The following is a 27,910-nucleotide window of genomic DNA, read 5'->3' as shown; positions in this document are numbered from 1 at the left end:
GAGACTCTCCTTCTGCTGACAGTTCATAGTGTTCTCACATGGCAAAAGGGACCAAGAAGCTCTCTGGGGCACCTCTTTTATAAGCACACTAATGCCATTCATGACGGCTCCACTGCTGTGACCTAACCACCTCCTAAAGGCCCCACCTCCCAATATCATTACCTTGAGGGTTAAGGTTTCAACACAGGGATTTTGAGGGTACATAATCATTGACACCACAACAATCGGTAGAAAACAATAGGTTTTTATTCAAAGTCTTCATCCACAGAAGTGTCAATTAGCAAGAAAATAATTTTCTTAAAAACCACCAGGATTACATTTCTATGCTCCAGCCACACATGGCCACATTACTACAGAAAGGGAGAAATGAAATCATTGGTTTTCCTGCCCTAATAAGAAAACTTATTTATGCTGCATGGTAAGTGGAATCCAGTAAGCAAATACTTCACATCTTGAGAAGATTAAAACCAAAACAAAAAACCCCAAACCTTCCTAGTTGAATCCCTGTTATGATTTAAACAGAGGGTAAGCAGTCAAGGGTAGAAAGGTGGAAAGGCTGCAATCCTGAGCTTGATCTGTGACTCAGGCCTGCAGGTAGGGAATGGCCAATGTGGTCTGTGTGTCATTTAAGGCTTGGCTATCAGGGTCTGCCACAAGTCAGTATGTGGTGTCTCACAGAAAGGGAAAAAACACCTCCTTCAGGAGAAGCAGTGCTCTTTCCTGCCATCCTAACCCTTTACAGAGAGGGCATACTTGCTGCTCACATAGCTCTTGCTGTGAGGGCTTCTAGCTTCTCAAGTCTTACCGAAGCCTTGACCTCAAAGACCTGGAGACATGTGCATCAGCCAAGCTCCCTGGTGTAGACAGATGGGCCCACAGCAAGGAGTCAGCAGAAATTTTAGGTTCAAAGGGAACAGAAGGTATAGGTGATGGGGATTTTGCAGTTTAACTACAACTCTGCCAACATTTTAAACCCAAAGATGTTGACAGGTTATTGTTAGTTCTTCCTGTTCCAGGATGGTGTCCTGAGCTTGCTTCTGGTCACATGGCATGTGGGATCATAGTTTCCTGACTAGGGATTGAACCTGTGACCCTTACAGTGGAAGCACAGACTGCTAACCCCTGGACCACCAGGTTATTCCTACTGCTGGATATTTGACAAAGAAGGAAGAACTAGCCAAGTTCCCTCAGATGGGTAGTTAGCCTTTCACCCCTTGCCTCTGCCACCCCCAACTTTACAGCCCATGCCTCCATCTACATCCTTATTTCTGGAGCTGGTAGATCATTTTGTCCATTGAGCATGCCTGGCCTTCTAGTGCCCTGGCCAGGTCATTATTGCTCCTGGGAACAAGCTTTGAGATGAGGCTGGGCCCAGGCCTAATGTCATTTCGTTCCTTTCTTCATGTGGATGGAGGAACAGATGTAGCTCTGTGCCCATGTCCTTGCCCCTACAAAGCCCCTGGCCCAGTGATGTGCTTGTTTCCCTGGGAGTCTATGGTGCAAAATGGTTTTACACACCAGCTTATATGAACTATGCCATCCACTTAATATGAAAATTGCTGTTCATCCTGCACTCCTCTGCCTTCAATGATTCTCCAGAAAGGTGAGCCCTGTGCCACCGAGAAGGTAACAGGGCCCCAATTTCAGAAGGGCCGTGTGCGGGAGTGTTGCCAGGTTGCTGAGTGAGGTCCCAGAATGTGCTGTGCTTGTTGGGGAACACAGTCCTTTGCCTGTAGGACCCTCCTTCCTATCCATCCATCAGGTCCTACCCTAGTTTTAGCTCCGTCCTGAGGCCTGTGTAGTTCCAGTGAACTCCCAGAAAGCAACCACATTTTCTTTGTATAATTCTTTTCCTTTCCCCTCCTCTTCACACCTTGCACTTGGCAAGTGCTCATTCATTGCCTGGATAAAGCCACCTAAAGTCAATAGAAAGTAATGACCAGCCAGTGGTGATGGACATTCCCCGTGACTAGCCCCTTGAGCTACTGTGGTGGTTGGTGGTGGTGGGGTGGGCAGCATGGGTGAGAGGCAGGCTCTGAGAGGGCAATTCTGTCATTACCTCCTAAAGTGGAGCCCAGTCAAGCCTGTGCACCCAGAGGTAAGCTCTGTTGCAGGGAGCTGGACAGCTCAAGTGGGCCTATCTGAAGGTAAGGTGTAGGAGCCTGGGAGAAGTGCAGTGGAGATGGGGTAATATGGAAACGTGACATTTTTTTAGGAAAATCAAGAAACCACTATTTGGTTTGAGAGAGGTTGTGCAGATTTTCTGTAGCTTTTTAGTTTTGTTTTTAATAAAATCCCTCTGCCAACAGAGGAGAAACCCCAATGGTGGTCATGATGCAGCCAGAAGACTGGCTGGGAAGATCACCAGGCCTGAGGGAGCCAGTGTGCGTGCCTGCCTGCATGGCACCAGGCTGCTGTTGTGAGGGTGCTGGTGAGATAGGTTGGGGCCTGGGTCCCTTTACTGGAGTGCTCGCACCTGGACAAACAGCTCTTTGAGCAACAGAACACAAAGAAACTATAAGGGACTAAAAATAACTTGATGAATGCACAGTTGGGGTCAATTCTGACTAATACAAAAAGACCAAAACCCAACTGTCATTTCTGAGGTACGGGGAGCACATAGCACCACCATGTGGGCTGGCAGACCACCCGAGCCACCCTTCCAACCTGACCCACTGGTCCACCCCACCCTCACCTCATTTAAGGGACCAGCTCGCCCTGCCACCTGCAGGGGTCAAGCAAGGGCACCGGTTCACTTGTTCTTACTCCCCACTGCTGCAGTGTGAGTTCCAGTAAAGCCTTGCCTAAATTTCTTGTCTGATCTCTTATCAATTTCTATTGATTAAAGAGTCCAAGGACTCAGGTTGATAACACTGGTAAGCCATCCTGTTTCTCAGACTAGCTTTCATGGCTAGATCTAATCCTCACTCAACCAGTGCTGCCAGGGAGGAAGCATGTGTCACAGTGAGAAGAGCTGGAGGAACAGAGGCACAGAAGAGGGGGCAGGCGAGGGCAAGAGGGACAAGTGGCCCGTGCTGCTCCCAAGGCTTTCTCTGCCTCTATTAGAACAGGCCTTCTGGCCAGAAGCTCTGTTGATCAGTCTCACAAGCACCTCTTTATCACTTTAGGATACTTTGTCCTGAATTTGAGGACAGAAACCTGCCCATCCTTGAGCCTCTGTGGTCAGGTGGTGTGGGATCCCATGGTGCTGACACATGGGTCAGCTGTGAGCTGCCAGGCCCATTGGACATGGGAGTTCTGGTGTTCTAATCCCTTGTCGGGAGATTTTGACCCTTTGCCATATTCTTGGAACTCCTGGGTCTTCCTGTAGTCTGCCAAAGGATCAAGATCACAGCTCCATCCAGCAAACTGAGACACTACTGGCCACAGTTAAGTCATTTGTTCATGTTGGATTAATTGCTTAAGATCATGCAATTCCCTGCTATCTCTGGTCCATGGAGAAAACAAAGTATCACTGCACAGTTAGATTTTTAGATCTGCTGTTAAGTTACTGACCTGGGACTCGCCTTGGAAACATGATATCTATACCTGTGTGATACCTGGGAGCTGCCTGCACACAATGCATTTTAAAATAAGGGTTTCAACTTAAGATGCCTGTCCTTCAGGCTGACCTGAGCCCTGGAAGGCTTTAAAAGCAAGTTTCTCAGGGATACGGAGTCCAAGGAACTTGCCGGGGACAGGCCTGCAAGAACATCACTGTGCTGGCCTGTCTATCACTTGGCCTGGCACAAGTAAAGGGCTGTCCAAGTACAGAGTGCAAATCAAGCAAAGGGTGAATGGTAATTCATAGTGGGGATCCCAAAGGATAATTTTACTTTTTCTACTGCATTATCTCCAACAGAGACAGCAGGCTTGGGAAAATTTTAACTAGACAGAGAAAATTCATGAGCTTCTGGGGAGTCAAAGCTATTATGCTTGAAAGGCTGAAAATGGCACCCTCCAACTCAACACCAACTTGGCCCTGGATATTCTTCTGACTTGTCTCTGAAATTTGAATCTGTCCCACCTTCCCATACTTTGTTATATTTGGTTCAAGGAGTATTATGGCCACTGTCTGAAATGGCAGAGTTGTGTGGTGGCAGTGTTCCCAGGGGACACCTGAAGTTTATCATTTTGTTTAAGTAAAGACCAAAGGGGTAGCAAAGAGAGAAAAAATTAACAGGGCAAATCCTCACCATGGTACAAATCAGCGAATGGGTCCCATGGAACACAGAAAGCAGCCCTGTAACTGAGGATCCTAAATGCGGACCCCCGTAAAGTAAATGCAGACCAGGCTCAGACTGCTGCCTGCTTTGCTAAGGAAGTGGTGGTGACTAGTCCCAGGGAAGCTGTGCTACAACTTCAGAGTTTCTGGAGCAGGTCAGGCTCACATGGTCACCTGGGGCTGATCCCCAGGTGCAACGTCTGCAGGCCTCCTTCCAAACTCCACAGACCTGGCCATCTGGTTGAAGAATTTTAGTGTTTCTCCACTTCCTGGTCCTACTTACCCAAACATTATTCTCATAGGGCTGTTCTGGGAGTGGACTAGCTTTGAAAACCACTTAGAAAAGACTAGGCCAAATTGGATATTTAGAGATGTGAAGTCCCTCAATTTTCCTCCTCTCTTTGGAGGTTCAATTAGAATAATCCCTTTACTACCCTTCTCCTCACTAACCTAATCTCAAACCTCTGAACTCTAAAGGCAGCTCTTGAAATGTGTTACATCAGAAACTTAAGAGAGGAGGCCAGTTACCCGATGGGCTACCTGTTAAAAGTTTCCGAATCTTCTGTTCTGCCTGGAAAAAAAAAGAGACTTAAATGTCAGTTATCATTTAGGGTTATGAGTGCATTACATTTTTATTTACATTTAACAGTTCCCCTCTCTCCCTGTGTTCTGTTCAATGAATGGCTCACACTTTGACTTTATGTAGGCTCAGAGTGGGAGGAGGTAGGGGTGGCGAAAATCTCATCAGATAGAAAAGCATAACCCCAATCTTTTCAGGTTTCATAATTTTGTTCTTGCTTCTAAAAGGACAGTCATCTCTCATGGCATGTTATGTGCTTTATATCCTGACTTTCTATTTACAGCTTCTTGGTGTGGGAGGAGAGTGCCAGCATGTGGCACTGCCAAGGAAGACTGGTGGGAGCTGTGGGGCAAGGCCTCCACTTCCCAGTGACACTGTTTCCAATTCCCAGAACTCCTGGGATGAGGTGAGAGTCCTCAGGACGTGGTTTGTGGCAGACACGATGTGAGGAAAGCCTGCCCGCTCCTCCCTGGGCACTGAGTTCTAAAAGACAAAGAGCACGTGGTAAGGGGCCAGACTGGGGCCCCTGTGTGGCGCCATGGTAAGCGATGCCGCCTAAAGTGAGGCCAGGCAGGGGAGGCACACAGGTTCCCCGAACAGGTGAGCAGTGAGTTGGGGTGGAGGGACCGATTCCAATGTAGCCAGGAAGGCTGCAGATCACAACAGTGACTACTGATCTGGCACCAGAGACATGACGTTGTCAAAACCATGATGGCTGAGAGTGGTACCAACATGCTGTGGTTGGAGAAAGTGGGTAATCAGCATTTGTTTGCAGAAGAGATGACGCTCTGTGAGTGGCTCAGCCAACAGCTCAGCTCAGCTTCTCTTGGACAATGTCTCCTGTAAAACCTCTGAGGCACTTACATAGCATATTTCTGTGTCCATTCTCTTGCTAGTCTGTTGTACCTGGAAGAAAAAAGCAGAGGAAGTGACACCCTAATTCATAAAGGTCACTTCCTTTCAATGCGCAGTAGAGAAAAGAACTGATATAGGAGAAATGCTGTTGCTTCTCATCAAATACCTAAGATGGATGAATGAATGAAATAGACCGCCTGGAGCAGCAACATGTCATTCACGGCCATAAATCCCGAGCTTGGTGAGTCCTAGTAGTTCTTCACAACTATCTGCTGTGGAATATTTAAGAGCATAATAGACCTCCTCCCTCCCTCTCGTCTTTCAACATGGATGCATTTGGATCAGGAAGAGATACACAGAGGTCAGCTTGGGACAGTCCCTGGTATCCAGCACATGGGCTCCATGAATCTGGCCACCAGAGTGTGAGTCAGTGCCACCGTTGGCAGCCACAGAGCAGGTTTGGTGCCCATTGAGAATATGTGCATTTATCCACATTACTGTAATGAAACCTGGTGCCATGACACTGTAAGAGAGCTATGTAATCAGAGGAGACAGTGAAGAAAATCACTTCTAGTATATCTAAAATATATCATAATAAGTGTTGAAATAAATACAAATTAAGATCTCATCAATTAAAAATCACTTTTTCATACAGGAGAATTGAAATGAGGGAAATAATGAGCTCTATAAAGGTTTCAAGAAATATATGCTGGAAATAGCACATTCCATTCTAATCTCTTTAAATAGAAGAGAAATAATGAACTGAAAGACCTACTGGAGAGTTCTTTTAAAAGCCAGCAGCTCCACCCTCTGCACCCTGCTCCTGCCCAGAGCTGCTCACAGGGCTGCCACTGCTGATGCCTGGGGCCCTGCCTGGCTCTTTCTCACAGTGCTGTCAACGCTCAGAGGTTTTCACACAATGTACCTGCCCCAGCAGCCACAGACATCTGCTCAGGCTACAGTGCACACGGTTGTGTCCGGCCACATGAGTCAGAATTCTACAGTTATGAGTCTGGTAATCAGAGTTAGCAGTGAGGGTCTGTCAGTAAATCAGGAACACACTGCCTACTTCTTAGCCTCAACTAGCAAACTGAGCACAGCAGTGTTTCCCACCTCAGTCAGCCTTGGCCTCACCCTGAGCATATCTGAGCAGACACCCCATTATCTTGTGATAAAATCCTTGTATTTTAATCCAGAATTTTCTTGCTGTCAGATTCTTCTGAGTCCATTGTTGGCTGACCACTGACATTATTGGCCTCAAGGGCAGGTTTGGCAATAATATTTTAGGATTCAGTAGTGGCAGCTGATGAGCTATCCAGGAGGGGAAACTGCTTTTATCTCCTTCTCCCTCCTCAGAGTCAAAGGATATGTTAGTGAGAGAGGCAGGAGTCTCAGCCCAGCTCAGAATGGGCAGGATGATGTCCATGGGAAAACCCTGTTGGCCTGGAAGCACCAGCTTAGGGTATTTCTGGGAGCTACCTGGAGCAGCTGGGGCCCAAAGGCAATCCAAAGAGGACACATACTTCTCTCTATCAGCCTTGTAGGTATGGGCTATTTCTGGCACGAGAGGGTCATCAGGGTTGGGGTCGCAGAGCAGAGAACAGATGGATAAGAGAACTGGGAAGAAAAGAAACAATGAGTCAACTGCAGTCACAAGGCTCCCAGGTCACCCCAGGTCCAGTGAGCCCCTCAACTTGAACTCTCTGTTGACAGAGGAATTATTTTCTCTTCAACATCCCATCAAAATTATTCTGATACCCCAAGATTCATGAATGTATTTACTTTGTCCATCTATCAGTTGAACAGCAACTTTACCCTGTGGTGTCCCAGGTACATCTGCTCTAGGGCACTTCTGGCCTCCCTTTCCTGATCTCAAAAGTTCTTTGGCTCCGTGCCATGTACCTTTGTTGTTTGGTCCCAGGGGCCCTGTTCACTATTAAAGAAACCAGAACTCAGAAGATTCTGGTGACCTGTCCAAGGTTACAGACTTGGAACACCCACCAAATGGGTAAAAACAAGATTCAGAACCAGGTCTGTGTGACTGCCAAGCAAACGTGCACTGCCCTACACTCTCAGTTCTGCTCTGGACCTGTGAGGACACTCCCACCGGGGCTGTGGTTGGGGGCTGAGGAAGCGGTGCTGCTGGGATTGTTAGGGTCTAGGCTAAATGCATTGTCAATCCTAGATTTGCTCTGGAACCCTCTGTACCACCCCAAACAAGTATCATCCTTGCCTCAGTGAATCTATCCAAGTCCTGACCACAGTTAAACTATGGTAAACCAGGTACACTATGATTGAGGGATGATTTGTCTTTTTAAAGCGATTCAACTCTCCTGCTGTTCTGAGCTCAAAGGATGTGTCATGAGAGGGCTAATTTCTTCCTTCCTTCCACATTCAAGTGCCTACTCCTGGCCATTCTGATTTCCTCTCCCTACTTTCTTAGAGAGTGTCCTGACCCCCCACATCCAAAGGCATGCTAGGCAGTGGGGTGAGGATTCAGCTCAGAGAGGAGCAGGCCCCTAGTGTGGAGTTGTCTCCTGGAGGCCTGAGTACTGGAGTCAGCTCTGCCTCCACGGCATCTGCACCACCACATGGGAGTGGGCAGCTTTCCCTGGAGATTTACCACGCAGTCTCAAAGGGCCTGCTCTGGTCAGCTGTCCTGGTGCCTTGTGGCCCACCCCCCTGCTGCCTAAAGCTCTGCCACCTGCACTGCCTCACACTCCACTCTGTTTGTTGGGCTCTGGTACCCTGATTCTCTCAGGTTGCTTTTTTTACCACCTTACTCACTCCACTGACAGGTAACTCACACACTCTGTGTTCAAGTCTCAGTATTCATACAACCATGTTCAGCCTGTCTTAGTTGGGAAGGAATATCTGCGTCCTTTAAGTCCAATTTAGACTGGTTTCTTCACCCTCATGCAGAGCGCAGGCCCTGTGTCCTCTTCACTCAGGGCTGGTTCACAATCCATGTTGCATAAATGAATAAGTGAGAGAATGGAAGAGGCAATGTAATATTTACTATTTGCCTTTCTTACTTTTAGATCAAAAGTATAAATAGGATCAATATTTTCTTTTGTACCCGTGCAACAGTCTGGCTGGAGCACCCTGCAGCAACAGATCCAGGTGGACACGGTGGGGGTGGGGAAAGCACCACTTCAGCCTCCTCCCCTCCAGGCTGTGACCACGGGCTAGGACCGTGGCTGCTTCCCCGGAGCCTGAATTTGCTCTCAGGAGTGTGGGGGTAGAAACTCTGCTGTGACAGAGACGGGCATGAGACAGGCACTCACAGCATCAGAACCTAGTGTACACATCTACCTTTTTACCTTTTGACACAGTCAGTGCTGGAGACCACTGGGACCGCAGGATGTCAAGGCAGATGCTGCCGTTGCTGTTGATGTTGGGATGATAAATTTTGGTTGTGAAAACAACCTGCAGAGATGAGAGACCTCAGGTCAGACAGACCACAGGGACATTCTAGATTGTTTATCTGTCTGGAAAATGAACCAAGTAAGGTGGAAATGACCACTACTGGGACATACCTGGCCCTGCACAATCCTGGGTGGGCTGGGCATTATTCCAAACCAGAACGGGATACAGGAGGGTGCGCCTGGAGGCAAAGTCCCCCAACCCATTCCCTGCTGGGCTCTTGAACTAGACGCGGGGACTGACACCATCTCTCCCAGAATAGTGTGCTCTGAGGGCTAACAAGAAGAGCAATGGCCAGGACTCAGAAGTCTTCTTGAATAATGGAGTTCTTAAGCCAGATGATGAATACGTGGGCATCCATTATATGATTATCTACAATACTTTACATGCCTGAAACGGTTTACAATAAAACAGGATTTTTTTTGTTGGTTTCATTTTAAAACAACTCACTTCAGAATATGAGGAGAAGGAAGGCTGTGTACGTGAGGCTCAGCATCTGTTACCAAATGACTTTTTCCAGGAAGGGTTTCCCTGGTGGCTCAAAGGGTAAAGAATCTGCCTGGAATGCAGAAGACTTCCTGACAGTCCCTGGGAGGGAAGATCCAGTATACCCACTGCAGTAGTCTTGCCTGGAGAATCCCATGGACAGAGGAGTCTGGCAGGCTACAGTCCATGGACTGTATAGAGTTGGACATGACTGAGCGACTAACACTTTCACTTTTCACTTTTTTCCAGGAAGCATCAAACTTCCAAAGTGACTCAGGCACTAAATATTTGCCTTATTCTTTATTATCTCCTGTAGAGAAGATCATGCAACCTTGCCAGATTCCCCCCATAGACCCAGAAAATTCTTGCCCAAACAGCAATCTTACTTTGTCTTGTTCTCCTGTGGAAAGGAGATTTTTAAAAAGACAGAAACTCTTCTATTGTAGAAGACACAACATTTTGGCACACAACTCTCCTTGTTACAGTAAACCCAACTCACAGGGCTGACTTCAGTCTCTAATAATAGGCGCTGCTTTTACTTCGTCCTTGGGCAATCAGGAATCCTGAAAATGCCCAACAGACATACAGGATTATATCCTATCTGTTTACTTTAAAAAAGATGAGCAGCAATTTATACACTAATGAAGGGTATAAGATGCTAGTTTACAAGACACTGCAGCAAATCTCAACAGGGAAAGGGGAGAGTGGGGGTAGATTCAAGACCATGAAACATACTTTTTCAACCAAACCCCTAAAATAACAGTTACACTTAAAAGAGGTATTTTACTATCTGTCCCCCTGTGCCCAGCACAACCCAGTCTTCTTCATTAAAAGCTGGCAAAATCTCCAGAATCTTAACCACATTTAACTCTGATTTAAAATATGGAGGCACCAATGGCTTCTGGTGGTAATGACCAAGAAGAGCTGTGGGCTGGGAAGCCCAGAGGAGCTTCTTCTCATGGCTTAGATAGAATGTGCACACAGGGGTGAAAGGTCTGACTTTAACTAAGCCATTAAGGTCAACCTCAGGGCAGTAAGACACATCACAAACCCTGAGACAGGGGGCCCTGGCACAGATTCAAGACTTCTGTGTAAGTCTTCCTAAAATGCAAAACCTTAGGTCAATCCTGAGAAAACAGCACACAAACCCCAAATGGGGCGGGGGGGAGTCTCTGACAATGATCATTACCTCTCAAGAGCATCAAGGTCATGAAAGACCAGAGGAAATGGAGGTTCTGTTACAGACTGTGGAGATGGAGGAGACAAGACAATAAATACAGTGCAGGGTCCTAGAACACGAGGAAAACTGGTAAAAAAGTAAGGCCATCAATTTAGCTCTGAGCATGTGGCCAACACTGACTTCCTGGATTTGATACTTGGACTTCAATAAAGTAAGATGTTGACTTCAGGGAAAGCTTGACAAGGCATATATGGAAAGTCTGTACTATTTTTGCAACATTTTTCTAGGTCTAAAATTAATTTAAAATAATTAGTTACCAAAAAATAGGATGACACATCTGGGTTCAAGTCCCACCCTCCACTATAAGCCACACCATTATCAGGAAATGGAGTGCCTGTTCAAAGCCTCAGTTTCCTCATTCACAACCAGAACTGACCATTTTATTTTAAAAAATAAGAATTAGAATATATATTGGTATATGAAGCAAAACCCTGGAGGAATGTACACTGTCCCTGTCCCCTGTCCTTACCCTTGGGGGCTTGAAAGGATAATCGGTAGGGCTATTAGCTGTGATATTCTCTGGGGATAGGTTTATAAATAGACTGATTTCCATCTGTGTATTAGTTAGTTCTCCATATGCTCTAATTTTAAAATAACCCACTTTTATCAATTTTTCAATCAGAAAGATAAAAATATGTTAGAAATAATATGAATAACATACAATCACTGCTGTGTGACCACATCTGCCTGTGCTGTTGGCTCACTTTGGAACATGCCACCTGCGTTGCCATAACAACCAGTCTCTGCCCTACCCAGCCTCTCACCACAGCAGAGCAACTGACTGCACACCGTGGGTCCCCTTGGGGTCATTGTTCCCACCCCCAAACAAAGGCTTGCCCTCCAGTTCCCTGTGCCCCTTTCCATGCTCAGGGTGATCCCACCACCACCTGCCCTCACTGTCCTATCCCACTTTCCTGCTCTGCGCTTCTCCTCAGCATGGCGTAGCTAAACTTCTCCTGCATGGGGCTATGAATCTCATGAAGGCAGGACTCCTCCAGGTGCAGGAAGGAGGTGACTTTCCAGGGTCCTAGGCCAGCATCTCTCCACCTGTGGACATTCAGGGCCATCCTGTGCAATTCAGGATGCTGAGCAGCATTCCTGGCCTCCACTAGATACTAGAAGCAATCCTCTCCTCACCTCCCATCTCAGGCTTTATTATCACAAAAATCTCAGTGTCCCTGGGACAGGGGCTGAGAAGTCCTGTCCTAGACTGAAAGGGACTCCAGAGAAGGGAGCTGGAGCCTGAGACACATCTTAACTCGGCCACCCGACAAGGAACACCCCTGAAAACATGGCTTCAGTAGGAAGCCCTCACCACACCAGCTCTTGCTCACATGAAGAGTGAGTCCTGAAAGTCCAGAGTTTAATTCCTGGAAAGCTGTACTCCTGGTGGTGAATAAGGGCCCCTGGGAAAAGCCCCAGGTGCAGCTTTCTGTACCAGTGACTTCATCACACACTGTCCCTGTCCCCTGTCCTCACCTTTGGGGGCTTGAAAGGATAATCAGTAGGGAAGTGGATGGTCAGGAAGAAAACGCCTCCTTGGTAAGGACTGTCATTCTGGAGGATGAGACACCGAAAGCAGATTAGTACATGTGCAAGAGGCACAACAGGCAAAGCAAGGGCTGTGCTCAGCAGCTGCTACCTACCGGGCCCATGATGGTGGCTTGCCAGTGGAACACTGCAAGACAAAAAAGAGACAGGAAGGTGAGCTTCTCCAGCAAACACGTCTCTCCACCAAAGAGGAGCTGCTCTGTTCAGAGGGTGCTGTTCACACATAAGCCTGCCCTCACTTCTGACACCAACCACTTCTGTAGGGGTTTCTGTAATTTAATTGGACTCCAGACTCATGAAAGATTGTTGTGCTCACAGCTCTGATTTATCACAGTGAAAGGCTGAGGTCAATGTCAGCTGAGGGAAGAGCTCATGGGGAAAGTTCCAGGCAGAGTCCAAACGTAGACCTTCAACTGTCCTCTTCCCTGGAGTCCTGGTATTGATGTGTGACAACACACGGAATACTGCCTACAGGGATGCTCACCCCTGGCTCAGCGTACAGAGTTTCTACTGGAACTCCATCAGGTTAGCAGGATGGATTAATGGACTATTCACATGGCTGATCTATGTCTCCAGTTCCTCTGGCAATGATCCAAAACCTCCATCTTAAACCAGGTGACTGGTCTGTCTAGTGTGGCCTGCCCCCACCTAACTCACATTGCTGGTTTGGGTCAAGGCCTTCAGCTAAACAGACAGTCCTATCAGGCAGGGTAGTTTAGATATCGCCTTCCTGAGGCTAGGGACAAAGGCCAGATCTTTTAAGGAGAAAATTAAATTTTTTACTATCCAGGTGCCAGTAAACTACAATTCAATCTTCTCTTTGCACAGAATAAAGCCTTAGGTAGGCTTTAGCCACTTTCCATGTTACTTTTATAAACCTTAGTTCTTCTCCTTAGTTCTTCACTATTTACTCTGAAGCCTTCTCCAAAGGGCCTCTTCCAGGAGTCAATCACTGCCTGTGGCCCGGGGCTTCAGTGGCTATTTCCCACCTGTGTCCTGTCATACATCCCCAGGACTAGGTGACAAGCCAAGAGCAGCCCCTTGTGTTCTTCCCTCCCAGGTTCCCACCAACCTGGTGGTCAGGCCACGTCCCTCCTTACAGCGTTAGAGCTTGCTCCTGCTGCACGTCACGCCTGCTGCCCTCTCTGGAGTCAGGCTACTTTTACTGCTGTACACATCCCTAGAAAAGCTACTGTACGCTCAGCAAGACTGGCCTAGAGCAGGCGGATGACTCAGTTCCAAAGCTCCCAGGACACTGTCCAGTCTTTGTGGAAAGTGCCTATATACCCACCTGGGGGGTGTGCTGAGAACATCTGAGGGATCTGTTATTCTCTAGGGAATTCTGTCTCATGGATCCATCATGGGTGTGAAATCAGCCCCAATTTTCAGACCTGGTCCTGTACTGGGTTTCCTGCCATCTATTCAAATATCTCACAGACTCTGCCCTTGCCAGAAATTGCCAAAGCATGAGGAGGGGAAGGAACTGAAGGGACAAGAGAAGAGGTTTCCCAAGCCCCTACAGGTATCCAAACATAGTCATAGCAGCCCTTGCCCTTTTTCAAATGTTTCAAGAAATGCTACTGATGGGAACACTCCAGTGTTTTTGCCTGGAGAATCCCAGGGACAAGGGAGCCTGGTGGGCTGCCGTCTATGGGGTCACACAGAGTTGGACACAACTGAAGTGACTTAGTAGCAGCAGCAAGCTAATAAAGTGTCACTTCTTTTTCTTTTGACTGCTTTTATTCCAACTCATACTAATCATTAGCTGGTAGGTATACATTTTCCTAATCATAGTATAGAATGGAATTCCTTATTAAATGTTTTTTGATAATTAATATACAGAGAAGGGGAGGAGTAGATAATATGAGTGGTTCCTTCTGGCAAACAGGTGACCCTTTGGTCCCATTCACTTTAACCTCTGAAGTCTGCTGAGGGGCTGAGCAGAACCCAAAGGCACAGTCAGAACAGAAGGCTCCAAAAGAGAAAGGAAGAGAAAGGAAATTGTAGAGGGATGCCGGAAAGGGGCTGTTAACTCACAGGGCAGGCATGAAATGGCCCCAAAAGGTTAGCTAGTTTCCAAGACTGTGCAAACCTCATCAAAACTCAGGTACTGAGTATGGAGAGTGGCTAGACTCTCAAATAAAGATGGCTGCTTCCCAGTACAGGGCTGCAGTGAAGGGTGAGAATGTGTGGTGCAGAGGAACACCAAGGGGTACCTTTAGAAAGCAGAAGCTGAATCATTATCAGTTCAATCTTCTCAGTAACCCCAATTTACATTATTTTAAGCAAGAGGTAAGAGAGGGAAAATATGTTACTGAGACCTATGACACTTGGAAGGACAGCACAGATCAAGTAACAAACCGGTGAAGCTACACTTGTTTACTAACTCTGTATATGCAATGGGAATCATTTCTGTTCTGCTCTAAAGAATTATTTAAACTCTCACATAAAGCTTTTGGGATCCTCCATTTTCAGTAGCTGTCTGCCCACTTTCAGTTCCTCTAAGCATCAGCCCACAGAACATGCAGGAACACACACATATGACTTCTCCCTCACATATGACTACTTCCTCTTTTTTTTTTTTTTTCATCTCTGTGAAATTTTTCTTTCTTGCATTTTAACACAGTGAAAGTTTTTAAAAAATGTAACATATGGCTTCCCTCTGTCTGCATACGAGAGACCCAGGTTTGATCCCTGGGTCGGGAAGATCCCCTGGAGAAGGGAATGGCTACCCACCCCAGTATTCTTGCCTGGAGAATTCCATGGGGTTGCAAAGAGTTGGACACGAAAATGTAGCATAAAATATGTCATTTAGGCCATTTTTAAGTGTCACGTCAGTGGCATTAAGTGCATTCACAATGCAGTGCAACCACCAACATTATCCATTTCTGAAACTTTTCCATCACTCCAAACAGAAGTCCTGTACCATGAAATATTTTCCCATTTCTGCCTCCTCTCAGTGTCTATAAACCTCTCTACTCTACTTTCTGTCTCTATATCTGCCTTGTCTAGCTAGATAGTTCATATAAATGGAATCATATAATATGTGTCCTTTTGTTTCTGGCTTATTTTATATGGCATATTTTCAAGATTCATCCATGTTATTGCATGTGTCAGAACTTTATCATTTTTTATTGCTAAATAATATACTATTGTGTATATATGTATACACACACATACATATATACCACTTTGCTTATTCATTAATTTGTTAATGGGCATGTAACAGGGGATTGTTAATGGGGGATTATAAACAATGGTGCAATGAACACTGATATATGAATTCTGTTTGAGTACCTGTTTTTAATTCTTTGGTGTCCTTGAAGGGCACCACCCCCTTTTACACAGTCTCTCCCTCTCCAGCCTACTTTTCCTTCAGATGCAGCTATTAGAGCCTCACAGTAAAGGATGAGCATCCCAGAGCCTAAGATGCTCAGAAAGTAGAGGTGAAGTAGGATAGCAGAGTAGATTTGGGATGTCCAAGTGTTGGGTGGCATGGCCTATGGCCAGTCGGCTACAGAGGGTGGCAGAGGGCTGCCCACTGCAGCTCCTTCAGTCTCCCCCTGGGAGCAGAAGTGGGAGAAAAGAACTGTCCCTTCCCTTCACAGAGGCACGGAGCTAGCCCCATTCCCCACCTTTTATCAACCCTCCAGTTCTACCCCCAAGTGCAATAGCAACAGGTCTTCCATGATTAGTTTCATGACCATTTTTCCAGCAATGCCCCAAGTTTTAGTTGGCTTTCCAGATGGCTTTCTTGTGCCCCAATGGAGGGAGATGGGGATTTCCAGCAACATCTTGACCAGCTGGGCTATGAAGTCAATGCATCTAATGAAAGAGCTACTCACAAGTAAAGGAAGAGAAAGCAACAGTAACAACAATAGGTTTTCTAAAAACAAAAAACAAAAAAACTGAGGGATGGATAAATTTGGGGGTCTTAATTTCAAGGCTCATGGGATCTGGAGCCCTGAACGGTACTTACAATCATCTCCCACAGGTCCTGCGGAGCACTGGGCAGGGGGGTCCCTCTGCAAGTCAGTTAATTCCTGGAACACAAAATAGTGAGCTCAGAGCCGGGGTGTGAACTGGGGATACTGCTCTACACCCCACATATTTTGGCCAGAAGTGCATTCTCCTAGTGGGAGGGGGCTTCCAGACTTCAGGAGGGGGGTGAGCCTGGCTAATGAAAACAAGTGATCTGCAATACCCTTGAAAACAAGGGTCTGCTCATGTCTGTGAAGATATGTATGAAAAATGTGTTACCATTTCCAATTAATAAGCTAGAAAATTGAGAGGTAAAGAGGTTAAGTTACTTACCCAAGGTCACAGAGCTGAAAGGGGGCAGGGCCCTAACACCACTCAGGTGGAGAAAGGCAGGGGCTGGGCTTTAGCTCTGAGCTTCTGAATGGAAGCACTTAGCCCAGAGGAAGTGTCTAGTCAAGGACAGGCCTCCTGTATTTCAATCTCTCTGCCCCACTACTGCCCTACTCACCACTGGTTGTATGGGAGTCCTAAGGCTCCAAGTGGGAGATGAAGGACATGTGAGCCAGTCTAGCACAGCTATACTATGTACCAATGGGGGGAAACAGGAATCACATTATAACTGCTAAGTTGCTTCAGTCATGTCCGACTCTGTGCGACCCTATAGACGGTGGCCCACCAGGCTCCCCTGTCCCTGGGATTCTCCAGGCAAGAACACTGGAGTGGGTTGCCATTTCCTTCTCCAATGCATGAAAGTGAAGAGTGAAAGTGAAGTCACTCAGTCGTGTCCGACTCTTGGCGACCCCATGGTCTGCAGCCTACCAGGCTCCTCTGTCCATGGGATTTTCCAGGCAAGAGTACTGGAGTGGGGTGCCATTGCCTTCTCCAACATTATAACTAGATTCCCTAAATGGGATACAACTTGTGGACACAATCCCCAAAAGTCATCCTAGCCCAGATTAGCCTCAAGGTCTAAGATTTTGGGCAGTGACTTAAAAACTATAGTTTGTATGAACTAGGATGTTTCCTAATACTCCTCACTCTCCCTAAGTTCCAGATCTGGGTAAACTTCTTGTGGTCTCCAGAGGGGTTCCAAAGAGAAGGAATGAGGCACAAGTAATGGTCCATCAGGTTGCAGGGAAACTCCTCAGAGGATGGCAAATCCCAGGGTCTAGGGCATTATGTATGAAGTTTAAACCTGGCTGATCACATTCCTCCTTACCTGAACAATGCTTGAAACTGAGCTCATTCACAAAGAACCTCCTGATCCCACCTTGTAATCTCTGGGCATGCTGATCATTCTAATAATGCCTGCTTCTCTGGCCATTCTGTACTTATCCCACCTACACACAAATACAATTGGCCACAGTGGGAATATTTATATTACAGAAGCTGGCAAGCACCACAAGTCAGAGCCAAGTTTTATCCCAGAGGGTGGTTGGTTTTTAAACACCTACTAGTATACCACTGGTCAGTTCTTAGCTGCTAATGCTTCTCAGTCGCTTCAGTCATGTCCGACTCTGTGCGACCCCAGAGACGGCAGCCCACCAGGTCCCCTGTCCCTGGGATTCTCCAGGCAAGAACACCGGAGTGGGGTGCCATTTCCTTCTCCAAGGCATGAAAGTGAAAAGTGAAAGTGAAGTCGCCCAGTCGTGTCCGACTCTTAGCGACCCCATGGACTGCAGCCTTCCAGGCTCTTCCATCCATGGGATTTTCCAGGCAAGAGTACTGGAGTGGGCTGCCATTGCCTTCTCCATCTTAGCTAGTATCTAATGTATCTAAATAGGTTACTTTTTATAAGCACTTAGTACCCAGTGTTACTAGTTGTCACAATAGAAATGAGCTTGGGGAGCAACTAATGTCAGGTGAGGGGACCAGAGGACATGCTCAGAAATGCCTACAGGAAGCCCCACAGAACAGCCCCTTGCCTGCTTACCTCTACTTTGCACTTCCACGCCTCTACAACCACTCTGTAGGGGACTGTTTATACTCTCTGCAATCCTGTATGAATGAATGAGCTCTGTGATGAGGCTAAGGCAAATCCTGGAGAGATCACATGAGCAACTGGGGGCAGGAAAGCTAGCAGAACTGGCCAATTCCCCCCAACTCACCAGGTTTATCCATACCTCCAGGCATCTACATGGGCTGTTCCCTGTCCCTAGAAGGCAAATACCTTGCAAAGGGTATGGTGAATGGTTACTAACAGTTGATGATTCCTGAAGGCCCAGAAGTGGGTCTCAAATGACAGAGACTCCAACTAGCACCAAGGAGTTTTCAAATGCTAACTGGCATTTCAAGGAAGAACAGTGATTTGAAAGAAACTACCAATATATTGCATTCCTGTGTTTTGCCAACAGAGGCCAGAAGACCCAGGTCTGAATTCCAGCTTTGTCACTGGGAAAACAACTTTGACCTCTTTGGGCCTCAGTATAAATTATCTGTTGAGTTGTAATTACATTTGCCTGCCAACTGGCCAGCACTAATATTTGGCTATAATTTTGTAATGTTTATAATGTACACAAATGTACTTGGTAAAAAATCAAGGATGACAGTGTATAGAGGATTCAATTATTAGCATTATAAGAAGAAGAATGAGGCATGTATAAAGATACCTAGTACTGGAAGAGTACAGAAGAAACTAGTAACATTAATCACACCTTGGGAGAGGAACTGGGTGGCTGGGGACAGGAGTGGATGGGAGAGGTTTCCCTGTAGACTCTTTTGCATTTTTTGAATTTTGAACCATGGGATGGTTCAAATGATAATGCATAAATATTTCATAAATTGTAAAGGACTAAGCACATTAACATTGTGTAATACTTATTGTTTCAAGTAACGCTGATGATTAGTGAGTCTTGAAAAGGAAAAAGGTTAAAGTAGAGTGGATTACCAGAGGAAAATAGTGAAGCAAACATAACACACACTCATTTCTTTTACTGTGCTATACTCAATTCAAGATCTCATTCAATGCAAGACACAATCTTATAGGCAACTAAGAAAGAAAACACACTGGCAATTAAACTAAGACCAAATGCATTCTTTTCTTTCCATTTTTTAATTGGAGTCTTTCATTCTTGCGTTGTAAGAATTTTTACATATTCTGGATATATATCCCTTTTCAGATATTACTATTTGAGAAATACTTTCCTCCATTCTGTGGGTTATATTATTGCTATCTTTAAATGTTTTTTTTTTTTAAGTATAGTTGATTTACAGTGCTGTGTTAGTTTCAGGTGTACAGCAAAGTGATTCAGTTTTATAATTTTTTTTTTCTTTTTCAGATGCTTTTCCATTATAGGTTATTGCAAGATATTGAATATAGTTCCCTGGGTTATATAATAGGTCCTTGTGTATTTTATACTGTGTATTTGTTAAACCCAAACTCCTAACTTATCCCCTCTTCCCCTTTGGTAACCGTAAGTTTGTTTTCTATGTCTGATTTTTACTTTGTAAATCAGTCCATTTTTGTATAATTAAAAAAAAAAAAAAAAAACCTCCACATATAAGTGATATCCTATGAGATTCTTTACACTTAAAATTTTAATTTTAATTTGAAACTAAGCTTTAAGTGAAAGCTATGGTTTTTCCAGTAGTCATGTGTGGATGTGAGAGCTGAGCACAGAAGAATTCATGCTTTTGAAATGTGGTGCTGGATAAGATTCTTGAGAGTCCCTTGAAATACAAGGAGATCAAAACAGGTCAATCCTTTAAATCAACCCAGAACTTTCATTGGAAGGACTAATGCTGAAGCTCCAATACTTTCTCCAATACCTGCTGAGAAGAGCTGACTCACTGGAAAAAATCTTGATGCTGGGAAAGACTGAGGGCAGATGGAGAAAAAGGCAACAGATGATGATGAGATGGTTGAATAGTATCACTGACGCAATGCACATGAGTTTGAGCAACTCTAGGAGATGGTGAAGGACAGGAAAGCCTGGCATGCTACAGTTCATGGGGCTGCAAAGAGGCAGACACAACTTAGTGACTAAACAACAACACAAAGCTTACTTGGGCATATGTTTTTATTTTTAAATCATTCATGCATAGCAAAAAAGGAGTGGAAGACAAACGAAATAAATAAATGGGCTCTCCTCGTTTAGAGTCTATACTAACCCTGGGTCATGGGTATCCTCCTAGTCATCCCCTGTGCATTCCAGACGGTGGTGATGTGGCAATTCTTAAAAAAGTCCTCCATGAATGTTTTTGGAGTTTTCTTACAGAAAGGCCCACAATACACAATCTTTTGCACAAACTTCAGCAAATATAGGTGAGCCAGCCTCACTGACTAGAGGGTACATGGTATCTTCCTTTCTGTGGTCTATGAAGCATTTGGTTAGCTTGACATGGAAATAAAGAACTGCAGTCCCTTTGCCAGCAACATTTATTCCTTTAGTATAAAATTTATTCCCTACTGTTTTGTTTCTGTGCCTGTGTTCACAAAAGCTTTAATCTTCAGCATTAAATCAAAATATCTTTTTGGAGACATTTTTAAAGCAATTAAACTCAACACATCAACAATGCATTTAACCTCAGTATACACTGCTGTGACATGGCTTTCACACAATGACAGTCATACTGCCAGTGATTTTAAGCAGCATCCCAATTTCAAAGGAGTGACAATGTAAAAAACTGTTCATCTTAGAGTAGATGTAAATATGGTATTATCTATACTTTCCTGATTTTGCAAGTTATCTCTAAAGAACAATTAACATTTATAGTCAGATCATTACATCTACCACTGTGGACAAGAATCCCTTAGAAGAAATGGAGTAGCCCTCATAGTCAACAAGAGTCTGAAATGCGGCACCTGGGTGCAATCTCAAAAATGACAGAATGATCTCTGTTTGTTTCCAAGGCAAACCACTCCAAGTCTATGCCCCAGTCACTAATGCCAAAGAAGATGAAGTTGAACAGTGCTATAGAGGCCTACAAGACTTTCTAGAGCTAACAGCAAAAAAAAGAAGAAGAAAAAAAAAAAAAAAAAGACGTCCTTTTCATCATAGAGGACTAGAATGCAAAAGTAAGAAGTCAAGAGTAACAGGCAAGTTTGGCCTTAGAGTACAAAATGAAACAGGGCAAAGGCTAACATAATTCTGCCAAGAGAACACATTGGTCATAGCAAACACCCTCTTCCAACAAAACGAAAGAAGACTCTACACATGGACATCACCAGATGGTCAATATCAAAATCAGATTAATTATATTCTTTGCAGCCGAAGATGGAGAAGCTCTATACAGTCAGCAAAAACAAGACTGGGAGCTGACTGTGGCTCAGATCATGAACTCTTTATTGCCAAATTCACACTTAAATTGAAGAAAGTAGGGAAAATCACTAGACCATTCAGGTATGACCTAAATCATATCCCTTATGATTATACAGTGGAAGTGACAGATTCAAGGGATTGGATCTGGTAGACAGAGTGCCTGAAGAACTATGGGCAGAGGTTTGTGACATTGTACAGGAGGCAGTGGTCAAAATCATTCCCAAGAAAAATGCAAAAAGGCAAAATGCTTGTCTGAGGATGCCTTACAAATAGCTGAGAAAAGAAGAGTAGTGAAAGGAAAAGGAAACATATATTCATCTGAACGCAGAGTTTCAAAGAATAGAAAGGAGAGATAAGAAAGCCTTTCTCAGTGATCAGTGCAAAGAAATAGAGGAAAACAATAGAATGGGAAAGACCAGAGATCTTTTCAAGAAAATCAGAGATATCAAGGGAAAATTTCATGCAAAGATGGGCACAATAAAGGACAGAAATGGTATGGATCTAACAGAAGCAGAGGAACTTAAGAAGAGGTGGCAGAAATACACAGAGAACTATACGCAAAAGATGTTAGAGCCAGATAACCATGATGCTGTGATCACTCACCTAGAGCCAAACATCCTGGAATGTGAAGTCAAGTGGGTCTTAGGAAGCATCACTCTGAACAAAGCTAGTGGAGGTGATGGAATTCCAGCTGAGCTATTTCAAATCCTAAAAGACGATGCTGTTAAAGTGCTGCACTCAATATGCCAGCAAATTTGGAAAACTCAGCAGCGGCCATGGGACTGGAAAAGGTCAGTTTTCATTCCAATCCCTAAGAAAGGCAATGCCAAAGAATGTACAAACTACCACACAATTGCACTCATCTCACATGCCAGCAAATTAATGCTCAAAGTTCTCCAAGCTAGGTTTCAACAGTACATGAACTGAGAACTTCCAGATGTTCAAGCTGCATTTTTAAAAAGGCAGAGGAATCAGAGATCAAATTGCCAACATTGGTTCAATCACTGAAAAAGCAAAAGAGTTTCAGCAAAACATCTGTTTCCGCTTTATTGACTATGCCAAAGGCTTTGACTGTGTGAAAGTGAAGTTGCTCAGTCATGCCCGACTCTTTGTGACCCCATGGATAGTAGCCTGCACCAAGCTCCTCCGTCCATGGGATTTTCAAGCCAAGAGTACTGGAGTGGGTTGCCGTTTCCTTCTCCAGGGAATCTTCCCCACCCAGGGATCAAACCCAGGTCTCTCACATTGTAGACAGACACTTTACTGTCTGAGCCACCAGGGATCACAACAAACTGTGGAACATTCTTAAAAAGATGGGGATACCAGACCACCTTACCTGACTCCTGAGAAATCTGTATGCAGGTTAAGAAGCAACAGTTAGAACCAAACATGGAACAATGGACTGGTTCTGAATTGGGAAAGAAGTACAAGGCTGTATATTGTCACCCTGCTTATTTAACTTACATGCAGAGTATATCATGCAAAATACTGGGCTGGATAAAATGTAAGCTGGAATCAAGATTGCCAGGAGAAAAAAAAATTGCCAGGAGAAATATCAATAACCTGAGATATGCAGATAACACCACCCTTATGGCAGAAAGTGAAGAAGAACTAAAGAGCCTCTTGATTAAGGGGAATGAGGGGAGTGAAAAAGTTGGCTTAAAGCTCAACATTCAAAAAACAAACATCATGGCATCCAGTCCCATCAATTCATGGCAAATAGATGGGGAAACAATGGAAACAGTGACAGACTTTATTTTCTTGGGCTCCAAAATCACTGTAGATGGTGACTGCAGCCATGAAATTAAAAGATGCTTGCTCCTTGGAAGAAAAGCTATGACAAACCTAGACAGCATATTTTAAGCCAGCTTTTAACTCTTTCACTTTCAAGGCTCTTTAGTTTCTCTTCACTTTCTCTTAGTTCTCCTTTTTACAAATCTTATCAGTCTATATGTTCAGACATGTAAGTTCAAACCTACACCCTTACCTCCCTCACCTTACTCCCTGCCTTCAAAATGTCTGATTTCCAACACAGGCAATAACATTGCCATCCAATCAGTTATCCATGTTGTGCATCCCCCTCTCTCACTTTCACCACATACTCTTTCAAGTTCTGTCGATTGTATCCTTTGCATGTCATCCAAGCACAGGTCCCGTCTTGGCAACTGCTCCACGGTCGGTCACTTGGACGACAGCTTTGCCGGACGTTCACGGTGCCCTCAGTTCCCCCTCTGGCCACTCCAGGCTACAGCAGAGCCAGAAGCCTCTTTTCACAACACAGATTTGAGCATATCATTCACCTGTTTCAAAGTCCTAGGATAACAGATGACCTCTTTCAGAGAATAATTTGCGAAACATATTACTTTTAGGAGAGCTGTTTATTAAAAATGAGCCTTACCCTTAGCATCCCCTTGATGCTTTTGAATCGTGGTGCTAAAGAAGACTCTTGAGAGTCCCTTGGACTGCAAGGAGATCAAACCAAACCAGTCAATTCTAAAAGAAATCAACCCTGAATATTCATTGATAGTACTGATGCTGAAGCTGAAGCTCCAATACTTTGGCCACTTGATGTGAAGAGCCAACTCATTGGAAAAGACCCTGATGTTGGGAAAGACTGAAGGCAAAAGGAGAAGGGGACAGCAGAGAATAAGACGGTTAGACAGCATCACTGACTCAATGGACATGAATTTGAGCAAACTCTGGGAGATAGTGGAGGACAGAGGAGCCTGGTGTGCTGCAGTCCGTCAGGATGCAAAGTCAGACAGCACTTAGTGATTGAACAATAACATCATACTCTTAAGAGATCCCGCAATCCCACCTCAGGCAATCAAACCTAAGCTAACCATGTTGCTTTTAGTCACTAAGTCACAGCCGACTCTCGGGACCCTATGGACTATATCCCGCCAGGCTTCCCTGTTCATGGGATTTTCCTGGCAAGAATACTGGAGTGGATTGCCATTTCCTTCTCCAGGGGATATTCCTAACCCAGGGATCGAACTAGAGTCTCCTGCATTGGCAGGCGGATTCTTTACCACTGATTGACCAAACTCACCATACAATGATGCTTATCACAGTATTATTTACTTCTTATAAAATTTAGAGTATCAGTGGTCGTTAATTCATACTGAGCGCTTGATATATTCCACGCATGTACTAAACATATATCATCTAAGTCTAAAAAAAAAAAAAACCAACTTATAAAAACATGTGGACATGGAGGCTGGGAATGATTAAGTTCTTTGCCTTCTGACATCCATTTCCATGTGTTTATTCACTACAGGTAATGATTAAATTAATGGTCATATACTTTTGGAAAGCTGATGTTAAAAACTACAGTTATGAATACTATTTAACAACATGAAAAAATGCCTAGTTTAATGCTATGTGAAAAAGCGGGATGCAAAGTGTAATTTTTTTTTAAGAAAAGGGAAAAGACTGATAGTAGATATACTACGATGTAAACAAATAATATTGCATAACTGAAAATACTTTTTCTTCCTCCTATTGTGCATTTTCCAAATTCTAGTTAATATATTAAATGCCCATAAGGACTCCCAATTACCTACAGGATAAAAAAGTTATCCCAGCACTGCCCCTAATACCCCCACATAGTCCTGCCCACCCACTCCCATCCCCTGTTCCAGCGGCACTTAAACCCCAGTCATGCTCTCCCCACTCCAAGCCCAGCCACGGCATCTCTCCAAGACCGCGAACGCCCTTGTTGCTTTTCTGCACTTGCAGAGTTCATACTCATCCCCTAGAATCCAGCTCCAGCCTCGACTCCTCTGACCAGCCCTCCAGACACCCCCACAAGGGCATGCCCTCCTTCCTCCGAGACCAGGCGCTACCTCTCCGCCCAGACGCCCGGAACACAGCGGTCCAGGGTGCAATGAGCCCGCACCTTGCCACAGATGCCGAGATAGGAGACCCGGGAGGCGTGTGGAACGCTAACCCTCCGTGGCCCCGCCCGGGGCCCCGCCCCGTCGCGCGCGACGCTAACCCCACGTGACGCAGCCCCGCCCCCGCGCGCTGCGTGGTACCCTTTTAAGGCCGCGCGGGCGGCGGTTCCGCCTCCCTTCCTGGCAGGTGTAACCGTTCTCTGCTCGGTCTCAGCCGCCGTTCATTTGGCGGCCGTGGCGCCCCTACCCGGGAGTCGACGCTTCGGACTCGCAAGGAGCCCTCAGGCGGAAGGACTGCTTACCTTTTGGATCCTCTTCAGCGCCATCTTACCCCCGCTGCTGGGGAAGGGGGCGCCTGGCCCGGGGCTGCCAGAGGCGGCCCGCTGCCGGCTCGGCAGCCGCGCAGCGCTGCAAGCTGGGAACGGCCGCTTGCGCGCGTGCGCGCCGCGGGGCACTGTGGGTAGGCGTTCTGCGTGTGGCTGGTACCGGCGCGGGCAAGCAGAGCGGGCCTGGCCTGGGGAACCTGTCGTGTCGTCGCCCCGCCACCTTACCTCTGGGTCGGCGAGGGCTTGGGGAGGCCTGCGGAGAGGATCGCTGATTGGTTTAACAGAGGACGTTCCCGGGTCGTGCCCTTTTAGCTTCTGCCTGTATTCCATCTCAGGCTGTCACATATTCTTGTACATAGTGGTTCTTAGTGGTTCTCCTTTGAACTTAAGTCTGTAAGTATTCATACCTTTTCATTTGTTATATGTCAAATATGTTACAGTTCTTTCCATAGAAATACATGTAATAGAGCTTTATATGCAGTGGACCTGGAGGTGTGCATTTTCAGTAATGTTTCAGTCTTTTTTGATGGACTGCCAAGGTTGAGAACCAGGGCCTCAAAAGTGTGCATATCCAAACTTAAACGGTGTCTTTTTCCTCATTAAAACCTGACAGGCATCTTGGTCAGAGTTTTGGGATTTAGTTCAGTTCAGTTCAGTCGCTCAGTCGTGTCCGACTCTGTGACCCCATGAATCGCAGCACGCCAGGCCTCCCTGTCCATCACCAACTCCCGGAGTTCAATTACACTCACGTCCATCGAGTCAGTGATGCCATCCAGCCATCTCATCCTCTGTCGTCCCCTTCTCCTCTTGCCCCCAATCCCTCCCAGCATCAGAATATTTTCCAGTGAGTCAACTCTAAGCATGAGGTGGCCGAAGTCCTGGAGTTTCAGCTTTAGCATCATTCCTTCCAAAGAAATCCCAGGGCTGATCTCCTTCAGAATGGACTGGTTGGATCTCCTTGCAGTCCAAGGGACTCTCAAGAGTCTTCTCCAACACCACAGTTCAAAAGCATCAATTATTCGGTGCTCAGCTTTCTTCACAGTCCAACTCTCACATCCATACATGACCACAGGAAAAACATAGCCTTGACTAGACGGACCTTTATTGGCAGAGTAATGTCTCTGCTTTTGAATATGCTATCTAGGTTGGCCATAACTTTCCTTCCAAGGAATAAGCGTCTTTTAATTTCATGGCTGCAGTCACCATCTGCAGTGATTTTGGAGCCCCCAAAAATAAAGTCTGACACTGTTTCCACTGTTTCCCTATCTATTTCCCGTGAAGTGATGGGACCAGATGCCATGATCTTCGTTTTCTGAATGTTGAGCTTTAAGCCAACTTTTTCTCTCTCCACTTTCACTTTCATCAAGAGGCTTTTTAGTCCCTCTTCACTTTCTGCCATAAGGGTGGTGTCATCTGCATATCTGAGGTGACTGATATTTCTCCCGGCAATCTTGATTCCAGCTTGTGTTTCTTCCAGTCCAGCGTTTCTCATGATGTACTCTGCATATAAGTTAAATAAGCAGTTTTGGGATTAGGAACAATTAATGTGTGTCGTAAAGTCAATTTAATGTGTTGCAGCTCATCTAGGGTGCCAGCAATAAGGCTTGGAGTGGGGCGTGTGTTCCCAGCCAGAGACTGAGGCAGGGTCCTGGCAGTGAGAGCACCAAATCCTAACCAGTAGACATGTGGTCAGTGACAAAGGCCCTGGCTCTTTGGCTTTGCAGAGAAGAATTGCCCCAAACAAGGAAAATAGTGAAGCAAATAAAGGATTTAATAGGAGGAAAAAGAATACAGGACTTGTGGATAGACACACAGGCAGACTGAGAGTGAGTCGCTGAGTCACACCCTCAGGGTAGTTAGAATTACTTTTATGGGGCATTTCTTCTGGGTTTCCTTTGGCCAATCATTTTGATTCTCCTGTTTCACAGCCCATATTTGGTATATCTCAGGATCCACCCACGTATGCACATGCATCTCTTAGCCAAGATGGATTCTACTGTAAAGGCGAGTTGGTAGAACAGCTCTTGACATCACTCCCACTTTGACTTATAAGGAGCCTTTCTGTGCATGTGTGGTCAGG

The 27,910-nt window shown here is 45.5% G+C and overlaps 1 protein-coding gene across 16 annotated transcripts; it reads right to left on the bottom strand.

The window, feature by feature from the left end:
- Positions 1 to 228: 228 nt before the first annotated feature.
- LOC102389850 (ubiquitin-conjugating enzyme E2 D4) lies at positions 229 to 25,938 on the bottom strand. 16 transcript variants are annotated; one of them, XM_044934289.2, is made up of 10 exons: positions 24,004 to 24,067; positions 23,708 to 23,918; positions 16,343 to 16,406; positions 12,459 to 12,490; positions 12,292 to 12,369; positions 8,984 to 9,089; positions 7,184 to 7,277; positions 5,670 to 5,711; positions 4,766 to 4,796; positions 229 to 2,491 (listed from the first exon to the last, which is right to left on the bottom strand). In XM_044934289.2, the coding sequence occupies exons 2-9, from the start codon at positions 23,738 to 23,740 to the stop codon at positions 4,769 to 4,771; spliced, it is 477 nt and encodes a 158-aa protein (XP_044790224.1). In that variant the 5' UTR covers positions 23,741 to 23,918; positions 24,004 to 24,067; the 3' UTR covers positions 229 to 2,491; positions 4,766 to 4,768. The 16 variants fall into 16 exon arrangements, 14 of the variants coding, with proteins under 14 accessions (XP_044790224.1, XP_044790223.1, XP_044790227.1 ...); XM_044934288.2 differs by having other exon boundaries at positions 229 to 1,916; XR_006547521.2 differs by having other exon boundaries at positions 7,140 to 7,277.
- Between the last annotated feature and the right edge of the window lie 1,972 nt (positions 25,939 to 27,910).

This window comes from Bubalus bubalis, chromosome 21 (genome assembly GCF_019923935.1).
Source record: "Bubalus bubalis isolate 160015118507 breed Murrah chromosome 21, NDDB_SH_1, whole genome shotgun sequence".
NCBI classification, from domain to species: Eukaryota; Metazoa; Chordata; class Mammalia; order Artiodactyla; family Bovidae; genus Bubalus; species Bubalus bubalis.
Note: the sequence above shows the minus strand (reverse complement) of the source record. Positions and strands in the feature narration are given on the sequence as shown.

Bases quoted from the DNA above. Each gene is read 5' to 3' on its own strand.
- LOC102389850 (XM_044934284.2), bottom strand. From the start codon at position 23,740: ATGCAAAGGATACAATCGACAGAACTTGAAAGA. The intron at 12,491-16,342 runs GTAAGTACCGTT...TTTGTCTTGCAG, and splicing joins AGGACCTGTGGGAGATGATT to TGTTCCACTGGCAAGCCACC. The intron at 5,712-7,183 runs GTATGTGTCCTC...TTTTTCTTCCAG, and splicing joins TACAAGGCTGATAGAGAGAA to GTACAACAGACTAGCAAGAG.